The sequence below is a fragment of the Sphaerodactylus townsendi genome, linkage group LG01 (genome assembly GCF_021028975.2).
Source record: "Sphaerodactylus townsendi isolate TG3544 linkage group LG01, MPM_Stown_v2.3, whole genome shotgun sequence".
NCBI classification, from domain to species: Eukaryota; Metazoa; Chordata; class Lepidosauria; order Squamata; family Sphaerodactylidae; genus Sphaerodactylus; species Sphaerodactylus townsendi.
The window spans coordinates 79,202,996-79,225,866 of NC_059425.1; the positions used below are offsets into that span (position 1 = coordinate 79,202,996).

General features: G+C 40.9%; 2 protein-coding genes across 2 annotated transcripts in view; one reads left to right on the forward strand and one right to left on the reverse strand.

Moving 5' to 3' along the window:
- Positions 1-2,545, forward strand: part of LOC125426459 (kinesin-like protein KIF28P) — a 47,318-nt gene extending 44,773 nt beyond the window's left edge. The window contains exons 22-24 of the mRNA XM_048484745.1: positions 768-915; positions 1,465-1,655; positions 2,322-2,545. Of these exons, the coding sequence (XP_048340702.1) occupies positions 768-915; positions 1,465-1,655; positions 2,322-2,483 (501 nt within the window). The 3' untranslated portion in view covers positions 2,484-2,545. The remainder of the gene's footprint in view (positions 1-767; positions 916-1,464; positions 1,656-2,321) is intronic.
- On the reverse strand, positions 2,410-20,762 carry SCCPDH (saccharopine dehydrogenase (putative)). The gene is made up of 12 exons (XM_048484755.1): positions 20,448-20,762; positions 16,202-16,314; positions 15,600-15,680; positions 14,233-14,362; positions 12,473-12,522; positions 11,687-11,817; positions 11,303-11,420; positions 10,557-10,676; positions 10,413-10,469; positions 8,977-9,088; positions 6,062-6,143; positions 2,410-3,957 (listed from the first exon to the last, which is right to left on the reverse strand). Exons 1-12 carry the CDS (start codon positions 20,632-20,634, stop codon positions 3,852-3,854), a joined length of 1,287 nt encoding a protein of 428 aa, XP_048340712.1. The 5' UTR covers positions 20,635-20,762; the 3' UTR covers positions 2,410-3,851.
- Between the last annotated feature and the right edge of the window lie 2,109 nt (positions 20,763-22,871).

The following is a 22,871-nucleotide window of genomic DNA, read 5'->3' on the forward strand; positions in this document are numbered from 1 at the left end:
AATCTGAGCGTTTTTGGGTGGAAGACCACCAAGAAGTCCAATGCAGAAATCCAATAGAGGCAAGCAGCAGCAACCACCTGTGAAAATTTCTTGCCGTGAAAACCTGACAAGGATACCATAAATTGGCTGACACTTTGCAGCACTTTCCACCTCCATGAATACATTCTAAAAAATTCAGCTTATATATCCTCAGTACATGTACACGAGTGTGCTCCATGTGTGTGTGCTTCTACTGAAATTTAACTTATAGATCAGGGGTAGGGAACCTGCGGCTCTCCAGATGTTCAGGAACTACAATTCCCATCAGCCCCTACCAGCATGGCCAATTGGCCATGCTGACAGAGGTTGATGAGAATTTTAGTTCCTGAACATCTGGAGAGCTGCAGGTTCCCTACCCCTGTTATAGATCCAAGAGGTTAAAACTTGAAAAATGACAAGTCATATTTAATCACTTTTTATAGGTAGCCTGAAAATCTCCTCCAAAGACAGTAGGACACAACAAGGTACTTGTAAGAAAATATTTACACTGAGATTCTCCTGCCTCTCTCTAGCCTCAGGAAAGATGCAGGAGTCTCCCAGACACTGTTGTCAGTCCCAGACATGATTGAAGTGGCTAACAACTCATACATTGTACATGCAACATCTCACATTTCCTTGTGGTTATGGTCAAATGTGCTATGAGTGAACCAAGTCAAAATTCAGATGTACACATGAATTCAGATGAATGGCATATGGATATTATTGGTAATAAGTTAAATTTTTTTTAGAACACAGATAACCATGTTGCTGAACTTTACCAAAAGCTTCTAAAGCTTGAGCAAGAGACTGAACTACTCAGAGATATTAACAGAGCTCTAAGGGATGAAAATGTACTTCTGAAGGAAAAATTGAAAGAATACGAAACGGAAACCCAAAGTTAGTACCTGGCACATTACAATGCCAGTTTTCTCCTTTAAGTATGTTATACGATGAGCACCTTAAATATATTCATAATTTAACATGCTGTTGGAGTTTGGCTGCCAGGTAGGATTTTCACAATTGATTATTGTAATAGCCTACTCAAAAGATCATTTTGGTTTTGTATAAAAAGGCTGAGCCCTCACTGACTGAAACAAAAGTACAAAGAGTGTTAGGGTCAGGATGGGGAAGAACATGAAAAAGCCTTCTTCCGTAAAGGCTTTCAACAAAGAACTGTGATGGGGAAGTGAGTTAAGAAGTAGAATTTAAATTTATAGAGGCTTTCTTGATTTAAGAATCCTAATTTTGCCAGTTTTCAGAACTGCTATCCTCTAATGCATTTTTCTTCTATTTGGCAATCTGTCCCCTCCCCAACCAGCCCTTCAATTAAGCTAAAGAGACAAATGTATTTTATGTTTTAAACCATTAAACCAAGACCACCCATAGTACGTATGTTTCGTCTATTAATATAGTTACTCATACTAACTCCTGCATCTTTTGTTCTAGGCAAGACACCAAAATCACCCATAAAAAAGCAAGCCACTAGAACAACTCTGTCTGCATCAAAAGATTCTCGTGCAGTATGCAATTCTCGGATAAGCTGTGATGCTGAATTTGCAAAAGCCCTCAAAGCCTTCTACCAGAATATGAACGTAATCAGAGGACAGTTCTTAAAACTGAAGCACTACAAACCCCCTGTATGTAATTTAAGAGAATCTGAAAAAGAAATGTTAATTCTATTCTTTGTTAGAAGTAACTTGTGTGGCCTTATGTGAATCTGAAGGTTGGAGTCAAGCTTCATTTATGGAATAGAATTTTCTTGCTTCTGCCCTACTGCTGCAGTGTACGGTGTCCACCCTCCAAGTTGCTTCCAGGGTTTGGTGGGAGAATTGAGCACAATGTGATTGCATACAATAGGGAGCTGGTATGTTAGGAAGCAAGCCCTAGCTCTATCATGCTAATTTTAACTTTTGTTTAACTTTTGTTGGATCTTATACCTTTGCTCAACCTGCACTGCAGAGGGCACTACTGATATTCTGTGAACTACCTGCAATAAACTGGAGAAATCTTTCTTCACAGTATTCTTCTGACCTCTTACATGCATCCCACTGTCTCATTCCGGCTTTACAAATGATTTTGAATGGTTAGGCTTCAATATAGTTGCTGTTAACTGTAGAATGGTATATTCTGGGTGGATGTAAATGAGCTCTGCTACTACTACTACGATTCATGTTTCAGAAGTGCTCCTCCTTTCTAAACAAGTTTCCATTCCATTATTCCCTTATATTTTCATACTCAGGCTACCATTTCATTTCTATACCATACATTTATCACATAAATCACACCGTGTCTTTTATTTCTAGGAAGAAGATAATGTACAGCTGCTGCGACAGTTTGCTGAGAAACAATCACACATGTTAAAGGATTTTGGAGACCAGCTCGAGTCAAGTATAAGTAAACTGAAAAATGATGTTGCTTTAATAATTAAAAAGAAACGAGAGAGACAAGCTAACAGCAAGCAATGAAGTTGTATTAGCAACTGTACTGTACCAAATAAAACTGTGCTTTATTATAAGATTTCAAAAAAGAAAATATACTTATTTCAGACTAAAGCTGTGATTAACTGCCTTCTGCAGGCTCAGATGCATTAACAGGAGAGAATATATGTGCACTGCTGTGTGTTGACCATTACTCACTACAAAAGACAAATCCAAGCTAAAATTATTCCTGCTGTCATTTATAGCATGTAAGGAATATGGGGTTCGTGGTTCTAAATGTCTGGCATGCTGTACTGCGTTAGTGGTTTGGGAGGGGTTTTTACTAAGCTATATCTTGCTCACCTCTCAAGGGACATTATGCCCCCTATTCTTTCAAAAATGTCAAAGTATTTGTCGGACAAGATAAAATGACAGTTGGATATGAAGTAGTCATTACATCCCATCTTTTCTCTATACACTAACACTAAGAAAAATATCTTTTGCACAGAGTATGCTATGCATGATGGGTAGGCTTAAGTAAGCTACACAAGTTATACAGAACCAAAGCCAATCTAAAACTGTATTTCATTACATTACATGAGAGCGAATGGAAAGAGAGCTCTCTAGAAATCTTTCAAAAATTTGCACATTAGTGCCATTTTTTGTCCTCTGATTACCAATTAAAGAAATGCCATGCTTCAATTGATATGATGTGCTAAAAGTACCTATGTTGCAAAGCTAGTATTAAAATAGTTGAGTATTATGATGATGCTTTCTTGGATACTAAAATACTGCAATGAAGGGGAAAAATCAAGACCTCATTCCTTTTGTTAAAGTTAATTCTTCTGTGGACATAAGCAAACAGATTTATAGTAATTTTAGCTGAATTGAGTCCTATGAGTAAAGAAGTGCTCAGACACTGTATATGCCACCATATTCTTCCTATGAGGCACAGTGCTGCTCTCCTCAAAAGGTCTTGGATCTTCTCTTTAGTTAAGGCACAATTGATTCACTTACAGTTAAATGTGTACATATTCACAATGACAATTCTAGCAATTAAAAACTCACCTAAGATCATTGTAGCTAGTTTGATTCCCACGGAAAGTAACAGTTTTGAAATAAACCGAATTACCCATTGTTTGTAAGTAATATTAAGTAAATGTACTAATATAATTAAAAGATCCCTAAGTTATGAAGTAATGCATTGCAGTTTTCCCTTAAACATATTTCTAATAGTAATAACCAGCCTTAAACCTACTGCAAGCAACAATATAAAACAGATTTTTACATTTACATACAATTACTTTGCAGCATTTTATTAAATTTAGCAAACATTCTTAACTGAGCTTTTTTGGCATACAAGTACCATATACAGGCTGCTTGGTTGTGTAGTCTCTTTGGAACGTTTATTTTATTTCAGGCTTCAGGCTGACTAATAACAGAGAATTCAATTCCATGGTTGTTGAGTCTATCAATAAGCTTTGTTTTGGAGAATGCAGCTCCAGGCGTATAGACACCACCTCTGTAAAAAAAAACAGCCATACATTTGTCATTAATGATACATAACTTCAAAAAAGGGAAGTAAAAAGGAAGCTATATCTTTACTTGCTGAAAGCCAGATTTGGACAATGCTACATCATTTCATAAAAGTGGCAATTTCTGACCATAACTTCAACCAAGTGAAAACAGATCATGTCCTGTTTATAACAAATCTTCAATTTAAGAGAATTCAAAAACTGTATGGAGAAGTAACTGCCCAGGGGGGCAATCCACTAGTGGGAACAACGTGCGGCCGCACTGGTACTTGCCCCAGCAGAAGGTCAAATCTGCCAATGCGCAGTTGCCACAGCTCTCCCTGGAGGTGGGATGCAGTGCCAGAGTCCCTGTGCTCCTGCTGCTGCTGGTGAAGCCAGGGCGGTCCAAGGGAGCACTGGCTCCCTCCACTTCATTGCTCCTGTTGTGAAGGCAGCCCAGGCTTAGGACTTAAGCCACTGAAAAGATGATGTAAGTCCATTAAGTCCAATTGGGGCTTCCCAAAACAGTTTTTTTGCCTTGCAAGCCTTCCCACACTGCCAGGAAATCATGGGTGGGGCTGCCAGCGGCTAAAAGGTTTACACTGCACATGATGAACAAGCTTTGATGTGAACTATTTTTGCTTCTATAGACTTAACCAACAGGGAACCTATGAGAACTCATCAGGAATAGTTTACTACTCCCCCTACTTTCCCCACTTTTCTTCCCCCCCCCATTGTCCCTGCATTCTTTCTCCCATTTCTGTTCTTTCCCTCTGATCTAGCTACATTTTCCTGCCCCCTTCTCTTCAGCACTCTCCCCAATCCTCCTTTCCGTCTCCTAGTAGCCCCTACAGGCTCCTCTTCATCCAATTAAGCTATCTTTTTCTGTTCCTCACCTCCAGCTCTATTCCTTCTCTTGTCTCTTTCTCCTCTCTTCATCCCTACTTCTAGCAGGAGGTCATAAATGCAGCAACAGCAAAAGCTCCCAGGATCTTATGATTCACTTTTGTCCTTCCCTAAATCTCCCAGGCCTAAGTCACTCTCTGTACATAATTTCTAGTGCTAATGTTATCAATAGCAAACTACCATGTTTCCCTGGAAATAAGACAAGGGTCTTATATTAACTTTTGCTCCAAAAGATGCGTTAGGGCTTATTTTTAGGGGATGTCTTATTTTTTTCAATGATTTTGCAACCCTTCCCCCCAATGACCAGATCAGCTGTGCTGGGGAATCTGTAACTAGGGCTTATTTTTTGAGTAGGGCTTATATTTCGAGCACCCTCCAAAAATCCAGAAAAATCATGCTAGGGCTGATTTTCAGGGTAGGTCTTATATTCTGGAATACAGGGTACCAATATGATCTATACTACTGTACTTAGTTTGCTGAAATTAGGATCTTACTATGCAATTTTTGCTTAATTCAATGTGTCATGTAAATACTTATGCTTTGCTTCAGTTCTGTTTTTAGATTTCTAATTGGTTGTATAATCCTAATTTTACTCTGTTGTTTATTGAACACCCCATCTTATCAGATGTATTGATTCACTCTTTGTAATCTATCTTGAGTTCAAGTGAGAAAAGCAGACTGTAAATAATGTAAATAAATAATCAGTTGAAAGCACCAAGACCAGTGGATGATATATACCGCATTTCAATCTCTGAACAGTACAAGAAGAAGAAGAAGAAGAAGAAGAAGAGGAAGAGGAAGAGGAGGAGTTTGGATTTATATCCCCCCTTTCTCTCCTGTAGGAGACTCAAAGGGGCTTACAATCTCCTTGCCCTTCCCCCCTCACAACAAACACCCTGTGAGGTGGGTGGGGCTGAGAGAGCTCTGAGAAGCTGTGACTAGCCCAAGGTCACCCAGCTGGCGTGTGTGGGAGTGTACAGGCTAATCTGAATTCCCCAGATAAGCCTCCACATCTCCAGTGGCAGAGCTGGGAATCAAACCCGGTTCCTCCAGATTAGATACACAAGCTCTTAACCTCCTACGCCATCCTATAATAACAAGGTACAGCTCAGGCTTACTTTCATGATGTGGCAGTATTGCATTGCTCTGTAGCTGAAACAGTCAAGACAAACAGGGATATTTCACAACAAGAACATTATGACTTACTGTTTAGGAAGAGAACTCTTGTCCTTCAGAAGTACCACAGCTGCCTGAACCATGGCTATGGGTGTAGCAACATAACCAGCCTCTGCAAGATTTTAAAAAAACACTAATTACTTATTACTTCATTACTTTTACCCTAGATTTTGGTGCAAAATAAAAAGTGTTACTGCATAAGAAACAGATTCCACAAAGCATCTGCACAAAACACCATCCTTTTCACTGCTCAACAATGATTGCCTATAGTTGTATATCATGACCTTATTTCATGGTTATACAACTTACCTCACACACCCTCTTTCTGAACTGTATATAAACAAAAAAGACATTTACACAAACTGTTTTAGTCTTTGTCAAGTTACCTTCAAATCTTTTCTTTCTCTTGGGTTTACATGTCTCCTATCATTCTACATATCTTTTTTCCAGAGTAGTTTGTGGCCATTCACTAATATGTTTGCTTCAGGAGAACACAACCTCATACATATTTAATGCTACTGACTGCCATAAACTTTTCTTCATTCTAAACAATATATTTATGTTTATAGTAATATTTTCTTGGAAAAGACGACTAAAAACATGAAATGTCTGTTTTCTACTATAATTTTATCTGCTAATAGTTTTCAGTTACCTAGTGTGTATGCATGTGTATTAGGTGATGTCAATTCACTTTCAACTTATGAGACCCTATGAATTAATGACCTCCAAAATGTCCTGTTGTTAAGTCTTGCTCACATCTTGCAAACTGAAAGCTGTGGCTTTCTTGATTTGAGTCAATTCATCTCATGTTGGGTCCTGCTGCTTTCAACTTTTCCTAGCATTTTTTAAAAATGACTTGTCTTTTCAAAAACACAACAGCCTCAGTTTACTTATTTAAACTTCTTGGGACAGCCTAAGCTTGATTTGATCTAGAACCTACTTTGTCTTTTTGTACCCATAAAACTCTCCTCCAACACCATTCAAACAAATCAACTTTCTTCCTGTCAGCTATCACCATTGTCCAACTTTTACACTACAGCATGAATTATTATCTTGTACACCACCAACACATCCTTATACTTTAGGATCTTCCCTAGTTCTTTCATGGTTGCCCTTCCCAATTTAACAGGCTCAACTTCTGGACAGAGGTGTCCATGTCATAATCTTTGGGTATCTCACTCCAATCCTATAATGACAATCAGAGGTATTTCCCCTCACCATTCTTTTAATAGCTAGCAGTACAAGCAGCCCTATTCCAGTGCTTCACGGTGGAATCAAAGCTGTCCTGTCCTCCTTCAATCCCATGCCAAACACTTACCCCTTACCAAAAGTGGGAGAAGTTAACCCAGGGGAAGGACTTCTATCTCCTGATAACATGTTGGTTCCTTTTTTCATAGACTGTCCCAATTTGTGTCATTTTTTGGAAGTCACTACTGAGGACAATGGGGTTTTTGAAGATGGTAAAGCTGGGCTACCATTTGGAACTGCTTTGTTGCCGGGTTTTTTTCTCCGAGTTCCAGTATGCCACCTGTCACCCACCTCCGCTGCTGTTGCGTGAGATTCAGCCTTGGACTCTTGGATGTTCACGCTTACCTGAGGACAAGTAGCATTAGCTGCCTGGCCATCGAATACACAGAGTTGGGACATTTATAGGGTGGCCACATGGTCTTCCTGATGTCCATTTTTTACACTATTGGGTGGACACTGACTCCTACAGGGAGGGTGTAGTTGGCTAAGCAGTTTTGCAGGCATTTGTCAAATAGACAGCCTCACATCCACCACCAAGCTACTTCAGCTTGCTAGTCTCCCAATGTGGGACTGCACAGAATACCCATGAAAATAAAATACAGAGTTGCACTTAACCTGTAACAGCAATTCACTGAGTGGGTTTCTCTGCAGAAACACATCCCTTTCTTCTACCCCACTATGGGCTATTTTTTTACCATGCTGCAACAGGCTTTCCAGGTCTTCCTTGTGGCAGTAGGAGAACTGAGGTAATAGCCCTCTTCCCCCTCCCACCACGTGACCATTTGGACAGTAATCTTCCCTCAGAAGGGGAGAGGGAGTTAGTGCTCTTCAAAGCTGCAGAACAGACAAAAAGCTTGAAAATATTTCTGAGACAGGCCTGCGAAAGCACAGTCCCAGTATATGTTTGCACAGAAACACAACTGAACTACAATTACAGGTTAAGCACAACTCTGTCTTTCTCCATCTTCTGCTTCTGATTATGTAATCTGACTTCTGTATTAGCTCTCTGGTGATGTCAACATGTACAACTGTCAGTTCTGTTGCCTCAAATGTGTTCACAATAAACCAATTGTCATCTTCGAAAAATTTTATGAGTTACCCAGGAAGTGGCATATTTCTATAATGCTTTACTGTTCTTTAGGATGAGACACAGAAGGTACCACACCTTGGCAAACACACTAACAAATTTGGATAAGACACAAACTCAGTTCAGATGATCATCTAAAACCATAGCCAGTGGATCAAAACTCACCATACACTGATACCTCAATCCTCCTAAGTTCACATTTACTATATTCAACTGGGAAAATATGGTTGACATGGAATAGGATATATAGAGAAAAACATTTCATATGAGAGAGGAGGAGAGAATGCAACTACCCATAGCTCACTGACAATCACAGAAGTAAGAGGCCAAACACTTCAACAAGATCTTTTTAGAATTACAGGTTCTAGCAAAAACAGTTAGATTTATGAATTTAATTAAATTCTACTTTCAACTGAGAAGAAAAACTTCAGTGAAATGCTGCACCACTGCATGAAGAAATTTACTGATTAACATATAACTTTATATATAAAATCTAATGAATTGACTCTTAGCATAACAATTCATCATCTATATAAAGTATAGATCTATATAAAGTATTCAGGCGCACACTTTTATATAACTAAGCATGCTACAATGTAGTTAACTGTACCTGGGCCCTTCACTTGAGTACAGATTTTCACATTTGGTTTGCCCTTTTGTGGATCTTGTCCTTCACTGTATCCCTCACCCAAAAAGGTCATTTCAAAAGACGATCCTTCCATCTGTAATACGGAACACAAGAAATCGATGGTATAAGACTCTGAGTATAATACAATTTACATTGAACGGTCCATTGGATACTCACCATGAAGGGTCCTTCTCCTGGTAGGCTAAGAGGACATCTTGCTGTGGGTGATTCCACACCCCATTCTCAGGGAGGCAGGAAATAGTTTTTTGTCACTTCCTATCTTGTGGATGCGACTCCATATCTCCTCAGTATACAACTGTCAATGCAGTAGCCAACAAACAACAATAACGTAACAGGAAGTAACATAGAACACAACAACAAATGTGGGATGAAATCTGCAACATAAAGCTCAAACTGGATTCTAATGATGCTTTGGGGAGGGCCAAGATGTCCTCTTAGCCTACCAGGACAAGGTCCCTTCACGGTGAATATCCAATGGATCGTTCTCCTGGAGGCTGAGGACATCTTGCTGTGGGACCTCTCAGAACAGTGTCCCCTAAAAACGGGTGGGTCATCGTTAGTCTTCCAGAATGTGCTTTCTAGCAAAGATTACTTCTGAAGCAGCCCACGATTGCAACTTGTAGTGTTTAATGAATGACGAGGTGGATGACCAGATAGCCGCCTTACAGATTTCCTCTACAGTTACATGTATCCTGAGGGCCACAGTGGTAGTGGTGCTGAGTATAGAATGTGCCATAATTCCTGGAGGAACTGATAGAACCTTCTTTCTTGTCCGATGTTTTGAGTTTTATGTCTATGTATTTTAATTCTGATATTGTTTTAATGATGCCTGTGTGTTTTTTAGTTGGTTTTAATGCTTTTAAAATGTGATTCTGTTATGGCATGTTGTCATTGGTGATCCATGAGGGCAGAAAAGTAGGGTATACACTCTGTAAAAAAAAATTTTTTTAATGACTCCTATGTGAAAAAAAATCAAGGGTGTGACTTGCACAGAGTACCTCTCACAATTCCAAGGACTTTATTCATTTTATTCAGCCCAACTTGAAACTCTCTTCCCTACTTTCTCCATCTATTCCCCTTCCCACATCAATACTAGGCTGTATGATATTTGCCATTTTCATACTTGTTCTTACTCTTTATAACTAGGGGAAGGGAAGAGAGAGAATTATAGAAGAAGGCAGTTTGCTGGATTGGATCTTCCCCTCACCAGAAGCTCTTCCATTTCGTTGGGATTAAATTTCATCTTGTCAGGCCTCATCCATCCCAAAACTGCCCCTAGGCAGTTCACAGTCCTCAGCTCCCTGAGTTCCTTACTTAATCTAATCATTGTTTAATTATTATTTTATAGAACATGTCATGTAAAATATATATATAACAAAAATGAAAGTACTAGTTACCTGCTTTTCTGTAGGCCCTTCCTTTGTAAAATATCCTCCAGAGAAAAACTCAGGATACTGAAATAGGAAGAACCGGAGTAGGTTTCAGGAAAATAGGTAAGAATATTAAACTTCAATGTATTTAAAATATATAAATAAACCTACTTTTAAGAGAAGCTTTCTTCCGAAGTTGAACTTAACAAGAATTAAAAATAAAAGTCCAGCAAACATCAATTTAATTACAGTTCCAATGCCTCCAACGGTTGTATAAGCAGCATACTGCACCTAAGCAAAGGAGAAAACTAGCACAATAACTGTAGCCAAGACTTTACGTGCATATTATTCTGTTGTACAAATCTCAACAATAACACCCTGGGAAGTGAGCCTTGCCTCACTGCAAACTGAGGGCTGTACAGACCAAAGCCCACCCTACAATATGACAAGCTGTACATGCCTACTACTTTCATTATGGACAATGTAAGGGCAATTCCAGATGTGATGACTGAAACAGCAGACTCAGTTCTGCTGTATCCAGCTGCTATGTGGCAAAACAGGGCAGCCAACTGCTGCTTAAAACAAAGTTGATGATAGCTGTCCTGCAGCGAATGCTCAGCTTGCAAAAAAAAATTTTTTTTCTTTAAAAAGGAGAAGCAAGACTGCTAAAAAAACCCCAGCGTTCTACTGTATCAGAAACAAAAAAGACCTTGCTGCTGTTCACTGTCACTTTTTCATTTACATGATTTACATGCGCATTCTTCCACACATGTGGTACATGGGCATAACATTCTTTAAGAAAAAACAGAAGTTTCCCAAATGTTCATAAATGCAGAATAAGACTAGAAAACACTGACATATGCTTAACTCCATATTGATAACAGTATAAAAACTAATCTTATGAAAAGTAAACTTACAGGTGACTCCTGGCAATGTGTTTGTAAATAGCGCTGAGTTCTTTTTACAACAGAGACATCTGATCCCATGAATGGAATGCAATACTGAGAGAATTCATTACTGTAAAACAATGCACCTCTGCCAATAGAAATTAAAACAATTTAATATAAAGTTCACTAAAGTCTTTAAGCCATGACACTAGATATATTGTCCTCTTTAAAATACAAGCGTATTTTTAAAGAAATGAAATCCTGCTCTGTATCCTTTCAGAAACAAAATTGGGAAATTGGTACATTTAAGGCATCTACAAGCTCTATGACACGGCAGTTCAGACTGAAAATGCATTATGACTTATGTAAGTATTAAACATTAAAGACATAAACTGATACATAAATTTCTTATACCTTCTCTTCAGTTTGGCTCCAGTGACTGGAACAGGTTTGTGTCCAATTTGTTTTCTGATTTTCTTCAGATTATCCTGATCCGCAAGTCCATAAACAGCTGACTTCCAGGTTCCATCATGAATACAGGCACCCTGTCAAAATGTGATATATGCAGCACTACTAAAGTAAACCTTTAAACATTTCAACATACCAACAGCAATAGCCACAGCAGTTAAAAACACATTCTACTACAGTTCACATACTGATCCACAGATAAAGTAGAGTGCAGCTCAAGGTAGTATCTTGTCCCCTCTTCTACACCTCTCAGTTGATCAGTGAGTCTCCTCTAATAGAAACAATCATTTGTCATATGGAGTATGACAAAGACAAGAGCACAAAGACATCTCTTAGTGGCATTAAGAACACTTCTGTTTAAAAATCTGTTTTACTGAGTTTATGAGAGTTCTTCTTTCCTCTTCAATATTGCATTTATTCCTCTTTCTACTGTTCTTAGTCTATTCATTTCCCCCCAAAATGGTATAGAGATGTAACAAAAGTCAAGTAGCTATTCTCACAATATGAGCAGCAACCCTTAATGTTCAGGTTGGATTATCACAAATTGATGTTGTACTTCTCTGGTACTAACAGAGGTATGTAAGAACAAATACTCAGGAACAAATACCCAGGAATGTTAATCAGCTGTCCTGATAGTTAAATATTTTCCACTGCCTTCTCAAATAGTAATGATTTTAATTTGTATATCTGATAGATGCTGAATACGAGTTTAGCAAACAATGGTTAACAAACCTCAGGGCCAGATTTTACATTCAGGAAACTTTCCACTGCAGTTAATGTACCTTTGAGAAAAAGAGTGAATTCATAGTTACAGTGAAGAACCAAACTGTAATTACAAATAAGATAATGAAAGCAATTAATATTATGGCATTGAAAAATATTTACCCTATAAAACAATACACATTAAGATTACAAGCAAAACTTAATTAACAGCCTAATTGGGGGAGGGGGAATTGTCATCAGGGCAGTATGGGCCTACACAGGTGGATTTGCCGTCCTGGGGCAGGGGCAAATTTGTCGGCTGGGAGCTGCCGCAACCCACCACAACACATTATACAGCAGGGAAGTTCCGGAGGCATGACTCAGGATGGAGTCAACTTGAATTGCATTCCACCACAGCTTTGCCTCCAGATATGTGACATCATTTGGACTTATACCACTCAAAGGTGGCGTAAGTCCAGTGAGCCCAATGGAGAGCTTTTCAGTAGCTGGAAGGTTTTGTTTTGTATTTTGCCTCCCTGCGCCACCATCATTGTCATATCTATCAACTAACAGCCCCAGTTTCTCAGGGTTCTTCCAGGTCCCAGTAGTCGCTGCACTATTTAACAAAAGTTCATGCACTGTGTTTAAAAAATGGAATTGTGAATCTTAGCAACTGGTTGTAATTTTAGAAGCGATGGATTTTAACTGTAAGTCACTTTGGAAAAAACATCCGGTTGAAAAGGTTTTTTGGCAAATATACAAGCATACTATGATTTTGTACCTGTTCAAAAATTTAACATGAACACATAAAGGCAACAGTGAAGAACAGTAAGCAACAGTCTCTATAAAAGTCCATAAATCTAAATCTTTCTAAATATATCTTTCTTCGATGCCTGTTATTTGGAGTCAGTGCTTAAAAGTAGGTGAAACACCTTTCATAATTGGTGTGCCAATTAAAAACACTGATGCTAATTAGAAACACTGTAGTGTGCAGTGAGTTTCAGGTGATTGCGCTAATATGAGAGAATTCTCTGCCTATATTAAGTGGGTACATCCTTCGGGAAGGGAAGAGAGCTACATGAGAGGTGTTTCACCTACTTTAAGTGCTGACTCCAAATAATAGGCACTGAAGAAAGCCTGCTTTGAAACAGTCCCCTTATCTGTAAGGGTTGTCTGCCTTACTGCTTCCTTTGAGCACTATTGCCTGCCTTTGTCTCACAGTTTCTTCTGAAAACTACTGATGTTGCTGCAATTGAAAACAATGTTCAGATTGCTTTTCCTGCTCTTTTTGAGAGCTACTACCTGGTTTTGAATTACTGCCTCACTATCACATTTGAAAAGTGCATTTAGATTTATGGATTTTAATAGAGACAGTTCCTTATTGCCTTACTTGAAAATTATTGCCTGATCGTGTTTTAATTTTTTAGTTGGCCATCACTACCTATTTGTTGCATTTAATAACCATATTTGACCCTTATTAGAGCCAAAACTGTGTTCAGCAGGACTATAAAATAAACAACTTTATAAAGCAACCCAGGAAACATATAGAAGAAAATTCATTTTCCATTAAGAACTTGGTTACTGTTCACATACAAATTACATGACAGCATAATTAAGTACGTGTCTTTAACAGCAAAAAACCCCTTTTTTGGTAGTTAATATATTAGTGTTTCACTGCCTCAACACAGATTCTGTGTGTATTTTGCTGCTCAAAAAATTTAAAACAAAAAATATTATTACTGTATTACATAAAAAATTATTATCTACAACATGTATCAAGTATGAGTCACCTTTCAAATTGTTTCTGGTGTACAATACTCCAATATCTGCTGGAATAGAATCAAAGCCACAGCTTCCAATAATATACACCCCTTTTTCTGCAGCCTTGTCATTATAATTCAGGTATATTCCTTCCAGAAACTGAAAGAAAAATGCAACAATATTGTACAGAAAAAACAGACAATACTCTACCTGAATCATCAGTCGCTGTAAATTTATAAAGATCTAAGTAAAATTAAGTTTAAAAAAAAGTTTAAAAAAGACCTAAGTAAAAAGCCATTTCCTCCTGCCCTCCATGTGTTCCACGCCCACTCCCCCCACTCATCATCTAGTCTGGACCAGGCTGCAACAAATGGGGGCAGAGATCATGAGGGATGGGCAAAAGGGAATGCCTGATGAAGTTACAATTTTACTTAGGTCTTTATATGGAACAGGGTATAACTGTCATAGCAATGTTCCATTAGTGTTATTGGTATCATGTTCACTGACATTCCATTTTGCAGAGTTTCATAAATTTGTTCTGTACAGCCGGATCAAAATGTTAAATAATGAAGTGCTTTGTGTATGTGTGTGTGTATGCAGTATCATCAAGCTGCAGCCAATTTATGGCAACCCCTGCAAGAGGGTTTCTGGGGCAAGAGACTAAGCAGAGGTAATTTGCCACTGCCTTCCTCTTCAGTCTTCCTTGTTCTCCCATCCAAGTAGTGCCTCTGCTTATCTTTCAAGATCTGATCAGATTGGGCTAAAGTTACCATGGTGCTTTCCCTCCCAATTAAGAACTTACTCATGGCTATATTCAACAACGAAAGCCCAACACAAATTCATGTATTTGTGCAAGATGTACTAGCTCCTGATTCATTAAAAAAAGCCACCCATGCTGTCACTGCCACTTCCACCGCCATTTGACTCTAAAGTCATTTTAACACTTACACTATCTGTTTATCATACTTAGTATTTACTCTAGTGGTGGGCAGAACTGCCTGTATCCACTCAAAAACAGACGTCTGCCTAAATAATCTGACTTTGGACTGGGCCCTTAGCCCTAGTACATACTGTTTATACTTCTGTTTTTGTCTCCACCACAGTCAATCAAGAATCCTATGCATAACATACCACTTCCCCCTAAATTACAAAGAACTGTAACTGTAAATCACGCCTTCCAAGAGGTTCTAAACGATGTTTGCAAAAATTTGCAGCAGAATCCATGTATGCTGGGAAATGTACTGCTACCACTTCACAGCATTCCAGGATACATAAGCAGGGATGCAATAAAATGTGATACCACTCCTGCTTTACAGTCTAGTGCAGAAATATGAATACGGTACTTAGGAACAAGATCCTACAAACTTAAAGCCTTGGTTTTCCCAGTTCCACATACCTGAGGTTCTCCACTAATGTCGATACAGTTGGCACCATTCTCAACGCAAGCTTTTACTACAGGTTCTCCAAAAAACCTGTACTATAGGACAAAATAAAAATGATTAATTATTTGGAAAATCAAACTACTTAATTTATATTCTTTATTTTGAATAGGACTATTTACCCAGGTGAAGAATTTCTGCTGATTAACTATATGAGTTCTAAACTTGTAAACTATATCACTGAGCAGCAATGGTTCTTCTCCTCTAAGAGATGCACAGGCCAACGGCGAAGGACAACAAATTTCATTAAAAAGCTTAAGTATTTATTGAATCATACAGATGGAAAGAACTATACAGGCCATTTAGTCCAACCCTCTGCTCAATTCAGGATCAGCCTAAAGCATCCCTGACAAGTGTTCATCCAGCCACTGCCTGAAGACTGCTAGAGAATGGGAATTCGCAGAAAAGTTTTCACTTTAAGATGTATTCATTTATGAAATTGTCAGTTTAGCACACCTTTAAAACTTTCCTATTCAAAATTATGATCTTGTAAAACAGAGTGAAATTCATATGCAAAGCACAGCATTGTTCATTCCCGTAAAAAGTGCCAGATACTTACAGGGCCTACACAGTTCAGAACAATAGCTGCTTGTTTAGCCATAGCAGCAAGAGATGTTGGATCACTGACATCACATAGGATTATATCAACTTCTGACTTCAGCTCTGCCTTCCCTGAAATTGGAAAAACAAATGTTACAAAGAATATAATTATTATATCCAATCTATTCCTTTCCTGAAATTGAAAGATTTACTTTCCCTGAAATTGGAAATAAAAATGTTACCAGGAATATATCATTATTTTTCCCAATCAACTTCTTTCCTTTCCAGGCAGCGCATTCCTGAAGGGGAGGGAGGGGTAGAAGGACAGTGGCTGGGCATAGCACAGCCCCACCACCTTCAAAGAGGTTTGCAGCAAGAAAAGAAACATCACCCACACTGCATTCTCACTATGCAGCCAGCAAAAGCAGGTATTCCTGGGCTGAAAGGCCTCGGGAAGCTGACTAAAGCCACCTTCCCCACTGGAAAAGCCCCCAACTGTGCTGGCACAGGCTCCTGCATTGGGAGAACATTGGTGCCACGGCAGTATTGGTGCCTAGGCGTCGTGCATCCCTCCATCATCAGAAGTGCCCCTGCATGGAATGAATGCTACTTACACTGCCTTGAGTGGTATCTATGCCAGTGCAGATATCACATGGCATCCAGAGGCCTTTCACCCCCTCCCACTCAGGATTGCACTGTTAATCATCCTTATTTGGTTATTAACTATTCTATACCATTTTCCTTTGAAATATGACAGTTCTGTCAGTTGTGATGTGGCACAAGTAATAAGAGTTTTTCTGCCTATGAAAATAGTCCCACCCCAGCCTAACGCTGCTTGCCGTACCCTTCGCATGCCCAAGCTGTGCACCTCAACGGCTCACACAGTTGCACCTCGCCCAGGTTGCTGTGACCTGACACCTCCACCATCCCCGGCCAGCCTCCTACCACCCTTGGGCTCGAAGGCAGATCATCGAGGGCTGTTCACTCTGCACATAGGTGCAGCAGCAAGCTGGGACTCAAGACAAGTGGCAGGGAGGCGATGTGGCCTTGTGGGTGGGCAGCCAGGCACATTTGCTGCCTGCCTGTGGGTGGCCCCTCTCCCCACTGGTTCTTCTTCCCTCCCTCCATAGTGGGTCATAGGGCTGCTTTTCACCAGCCGTCGCCAGGTGAGTCCCCAAGTTTCTCTTGTTCCCACCTCGGTTCTCCTGGGCACTGCTGTCAGGGGACTTGGGGATGGACCCATTGGTGGTATAGAAGTTTAATAAATAAATAAATAAAATAAAAGAGGGCAGCAGGGTTAGGGCCATGCAAAGTAGCAGCAGTGAAGACATAGACAGGGAGCTCTCAGCTTCTTTTGCTTGCAAGCTTGCAGCCACCAGAGGCCTTCTGTGAGGTCTCTATATGTGTGTGTGTGTGTGTGTGTGTGTGTGTGTGTGTATTCACACACACATATACATATATATAACTGGAAATTGTACAACCAACACCATGCACTTTTTTCAAGAAGACAAATGTCTCCAGTCATAAATTAGGAAGCCTGGAGCTGTAAGGAAAAGGAATGCTGCAAGTTTCAACTGAAACGCATCAGCATATCTTTCAAGGAGATTAAGAAGCACAGCTGTGTAAGGTAAAAAACCTTCCAGCGACACAGCATATACGCATAATTAAAATGTATATTTCATGTATAAATATAGAAATATACATTAAAATAATCTAAATGGGCTGAGTTGCCTGAAGGTTTACTGACCAAGCATGAGAGTCTCTTACCAGAACAGACTAAAATAAACAAGCCAGGACAGAGAGAACAGTGTGGAGATACACAAAAGATTGCAAAAGCAATACATGAAGTAATCTGTACTATTCATTTCAACACAAAGACAATTATTACTATTTTTAACAGGAAAGCCCCTACATCTGACTACAGTTGAAACCTTCAGAACATTTACTTTCTGGGGTTTTTTTACCATAAAGTCACAGCTAACTTGTGACGACCCTATAGGGTTTTCAAGACAAGAGACATTCAGAGGTGGTTCGCCATTGTCTGGGGTACATACTTCAGAATAAATATGCACGCGATTGTGCTAAACATAACATAGCAAACTTTTATGCCAAATAAAGGCTAAATGAAAATAAATAACATAGCAAACTGAACACCCACAGTGCTGCATAAGCATGCAAACAATGGGTTGGATCCCAACTGTGGCAAACAGGGGGGTTGAAACAGAGGATCACTGGGTTAAAACATTCCCATATGCACAAGGTTTTGATCTTTTCTTTGAACATGCCCCACTATTCATACAAGAACAAAGAGGAGCCTAGATTTTAACCAATTCCTCATATTTGCTGAAGGCTATCATGTGAAATTCCATATTATTCAGGAGAGCCCTCCAACCTGAGCAGCATTTTTAGAGGGAAAGGGGTTTGGATCCAAACCTATGGTAATTATGCAAGGGTAATTATGATCTGTAAAATAAAAAGAAACTGACTCTGACCTCTGCATTTATTATTATTTATCCCATTTGTCTTCCATGTAAAACTCAAGGTAGTAGCTACAGAGTTTCCAGGGATTAAAAAGACCAGCTGACCTTTGTATCAGCATGCTGTCACATATATTTTTTTAATTATATGCAGCCCAAGAGACCTACTCGAGGCATTTCATAAGGTAACACAATACAGTAAAACCATAATAACAATGTTTTAATTATTAAAAATTGCACCCTCTAACTACAGACTGAGACATGCAGGCTATGACATTTTTAAAAATCTCATATAATTCCTTCATAGAACTCAGCATGGTATATGCATGGTTCACCTTTCTCCATTTACAGACATTAATCTTTGATCTGAGCAAAGTACAAAGCACTGAACCAGAATGATAAAAGATTCAGAGGGATCCACATTCAAGAACCATTTCTTTCATTAAATTTAAGAGGTCTGGGTTCAAGATCTATCTCGTCCAATCACAAAGCACTATTTCTCAGCCTCACTTTTCTACGTAAGAATAATAAGGCCTTCTCACATAACTTTATTAGAGTTAACAACATAAAAACTGTGAAGTCATTTGCAATTAAAAGCGCTATTAGGTTCTCTGCCATTCCACATACGAGAAATGTAGTCATTTTCTATAGAAAGGTCAATGGCAATTTGAATTAAATCCACCTTAGACAAACCAATTTTCCCAGATTCAACCAAGAAGGTATTGGGAGAAACTGAAAATTCTAGATGGGCAGCCATGCTAGCTTGCAGTAGACAATAAAACAGAAGTCTAGCGTACGTTAAAGACTAACAAAAATTATTCTAACATAATTGCTTATGAGACAAAAGTAACTTGATCAGATGCATAAGATTGCAAATCCATCAGGTCCTATTTAGATATACAACAGAAAGGGTGTGTTGTAAAAAATTTGGCTGGTTCAAAACAAAACCTAATCCAAAAGCATGGGCACATGATACTTCCTACTGTTGTTAAAATGAAAAATTTAGTGTAAGATGAAATGAGATAAGAGAACACGATATTGCAGAGATATAGCTGGTGTACAGCTGGTGGTGAGTTTCTTGATGAATGTTAACTAAGCAATTCCCCATTAAAGTTCTTCGGTAGGAGATTGGTGACTTTTAGACCAGTAACGGAATGCCCCAGACATCAAAACGGTCCCTTTTGTTTCTGAATATTGAGATTTTTACTGCCAGACTACTAGTGTCCATTTATTCATCTGAGTTAGGACTGACCTGTTTGTTCAATGTATATAGTGACTACACCGTTGAGATGAAGCAGAGATATATGGTAACATCCCCCCTACCACAACCCCGCAGTCAACCAAAGGCTCCCCTACCTAAGTTTTACCTGGCCGATTCCTGCAAATGAAGCGATTTGTGGCCTCAGCAAACTAGAATCTGTACCCCTCATTCCAAAATTGAAAAAGTACAATTAAAGTCCGTGATGCGCAGATGTACGATTCTCCAAAAGCGCACCGCTTGCAGCCTCTCCCTCTCAATCCGCACGCGAGAGATCAAAGATCATACACGTGAAGCCACGTAATCCGATTGATATTTCATCGGACATCAACTTCATGGTGCCCAACTCCTAAATAAGTGTGCATAGACCGTAGTTTATATGCGCCCCCCCCCCCCCATTAACCATAGACCACGCACCGTCTCTCTCATGTAATGGGCATTCTTTGTTTTACAGTGGGAGGGGAGGTTTCCTTCCCACTCCTCCTGTGAGGCTGATGAAAAGAGGTTAACGCGTCCCACCCGCTTCTCACCCAGCTTCTCGGCTGCCCTTTCCACCACCGCCTTCAGCTTCTCCTTGTTCCTGCCGGCCACAGCCCAGCGCACGGAGCCCCGCAGCTCATCCTCGGCCGCCACCCGCGCCACCTCCTCCACCACAAACTGGCCGGTGAAGCCCGAAGCCCCGAAGACCACCAGCTGGAAAGGCCGTCCGGTCGCCATGGCAACGAAGAAGCAGCTCAGCCACCCTCACGCCCGCTGGGCTGCCCGCTGAGTCGGCGATCGCTGGCGGGGCAAAGGGCGCGTGACAGAGTCCCTCTCAACTGCAATAGAACGCGAGAAGACTGAGAGGGGGCGTGAACAATGGAGCCTCGCTCCGGAACGCCTCGAGATCACGTGACTAGCCTGGAACAGCTGAAGAAACTGCTTCCCCCCCCCCCCCCGTTCCAGACCAGGCCTCCATTGTTTTCTTCCTCCGCGAGGCAGATTCCCATGGCTCTCCTCCAATGGGCCCACCCCCGCAGATGAACAGAAGCTGCTGCTCTCCGTAGGGCAGAGGGGGGTTGCATGCCTAGTGCTGCTGGCAGCACCTGTCAGGCTGCTGCTGCCGTCCCCTCTCTGCCCAACGGAGCAGGCAGCTGCCTTCTCTGTGGGGCAGAGAGGGTTTGAATGCCCGGTGCAACTGGCTCACACAGCACAAGAGCTGGCAGCACTGGGAAGGCTGCCGCCACCGCCCCCTCTCTGCCCAATGAAGCAAGCAGCTGCCTTCTCCGTGGGGAAGAGAGGGTTTGCAAGCCTGGTATTGCCGGCTCATGCGGCACAAAAGCAGCAGTGGCAGGCATGCCGCTGGTGCTGTCCCCTCTCTGCCCAATGCAGCAGGCGGCTCAGCTGCCTTCTCCATGTGGCAGAGAGGGTTTGCATGGCCGGTGTTCCCAGCTCACGCGGCACAAGAGCAGCCGGAGGCAGGCAAGTCCCCTCTCTGCCCAATGGAGCAGGAAGCGGCCTTTTCCGTGGAACAGAGAGGATTTGCAAGCATGGTGTCGCCAGCTTGTGCGACACGAGAGCGGCAGCACCAGGCAGGCCGCTGCTGCCATCCCCTTTGCCCAACAGAGCAGGCGGCTGCCTTCTCTATGGGGCAGAGGGAGTTTGCATGCCTGACAATAAATGGTTATCCTGTTCGGCCCCCAACCTAAAGTCTGCTTTCATCGGACATTAGTTGCTGAGTCGGCGATCGCTGGCGGGGCAAAGGGCGCGTGACAGAGTCCCTCTCAACTGCAATAGAACGGGAGAAGACTGAGAGGGGGCGTGAACAATGGAGCCTCACTCCGGAACGCCTCGTGACTACGCCTGGAAAAGTTGAAGAGTTAACTGCTCCCCCCTCCCCCCCCCCCGCGGTTCCAGACCAGGCCTCCATTGTTTTCTTCCACTGCGAGGCAGATTCCCATGGCTCTCCTCCAACGGTCCCACCCCCGCCACCCCTGCCCACGCTGACTGTTTGCTAGGAGGCAACAATAAACGTGCGGAAACAAGCCTTCCTTTGCATTGCAACGCAACAACATGGTTCTCGCAACCCCTTGTAATGATCGCGCAAACTGGCTATGCGTCCCAGAAGTGTGGCTTGTGCTAGGGTGAAGAGGGAAACCCTGCACAGCTGCAATATGTATGCGTTGCGGCCAGCTACTGAGAGGGTCGCCTGTGCGTCTTCAAGCCACACAATCTCTGTTAACAACTCCGTGCATTATTACTGTTGTTTTACAGACCAGTGACTACTCTCAGTCATAAGACAATCTCGATTTGACAATCGGGCTACTCTGGGGCTTTATTTAAAACTGAAAGGACTTACAGTGGGAGACAACTGGAGATATGTCCTTTCAGGGGAGGGCAGTCTAAAAATTGAAATATATATATATAAATAAAAATGACTGTACTAAGCTTTGAAAACAAAACGCAGTCATCATATTTTCCGTACTTTAAAATCTAAGGCTAAATTGATTCATACAGAGCAAAGGACAAATTCTGCTACATCCCACATAGTTTTCACATTGCAGTGGCTTGCCTTTGGCAGCATTTCAAAATCTTGTCAAAGATTAATTGCAGTCATCTCAACCATGATGTTAAAGATTGCTTCTCTGTAATCAGGTGGTTACTACTCAAAATTATGCCTGAATCAGTGGGAAATAAGTAGGCTAATTTAAATATTTAGACTACAAAGTTACTGGAATGTTAACTTTTTATCTTCTGCCAAGTCTCACTTTAGAGGGTGCTTCACTTTTTATGGTGTTTTAACTTTAGGCTGTTTTTAAATTTCTCAGAGTTGGAGAGTGGTGTCAGTGGTTAACACTGAATCCACTATTGCACTATTACAAACAACATTGTCATCAAGTGTCCACAAACTACAAGCCCCTCGATGGCCTGACCACGCCTCCGCTACTGCTCTGCCCAGGGCATTGCCCCCACCC

What these genes read in the sequence shown, in the direction of transcription:
- SCCPDH (XM_048484755.1), bottom strand. Translation starts at nt 20,634, where the DNA reads ATGGCGACCGGACGGCCTTTCCAGCTGGTGGTCTTCGGGGCTTCGGGC. An exon ending in CACATTGCCAGGAGTCACCT is followed by an intron (nt 10,677 to 11,302) that starts GTAAGTTTACTT and finishes TCCTTTGCTTAG; the next exon opens with GTGCAGTATGCTGCTTATAC. An exon ending in GAAGAAAGCTTCTCTTAAAA is followed by an intron (nt 10,470 to 10,556) that starts GTAGGTTTATTT and finishes TTCCTATTTCAG; the next exon opens with TATCCTGAGTTTTTCTCTGG.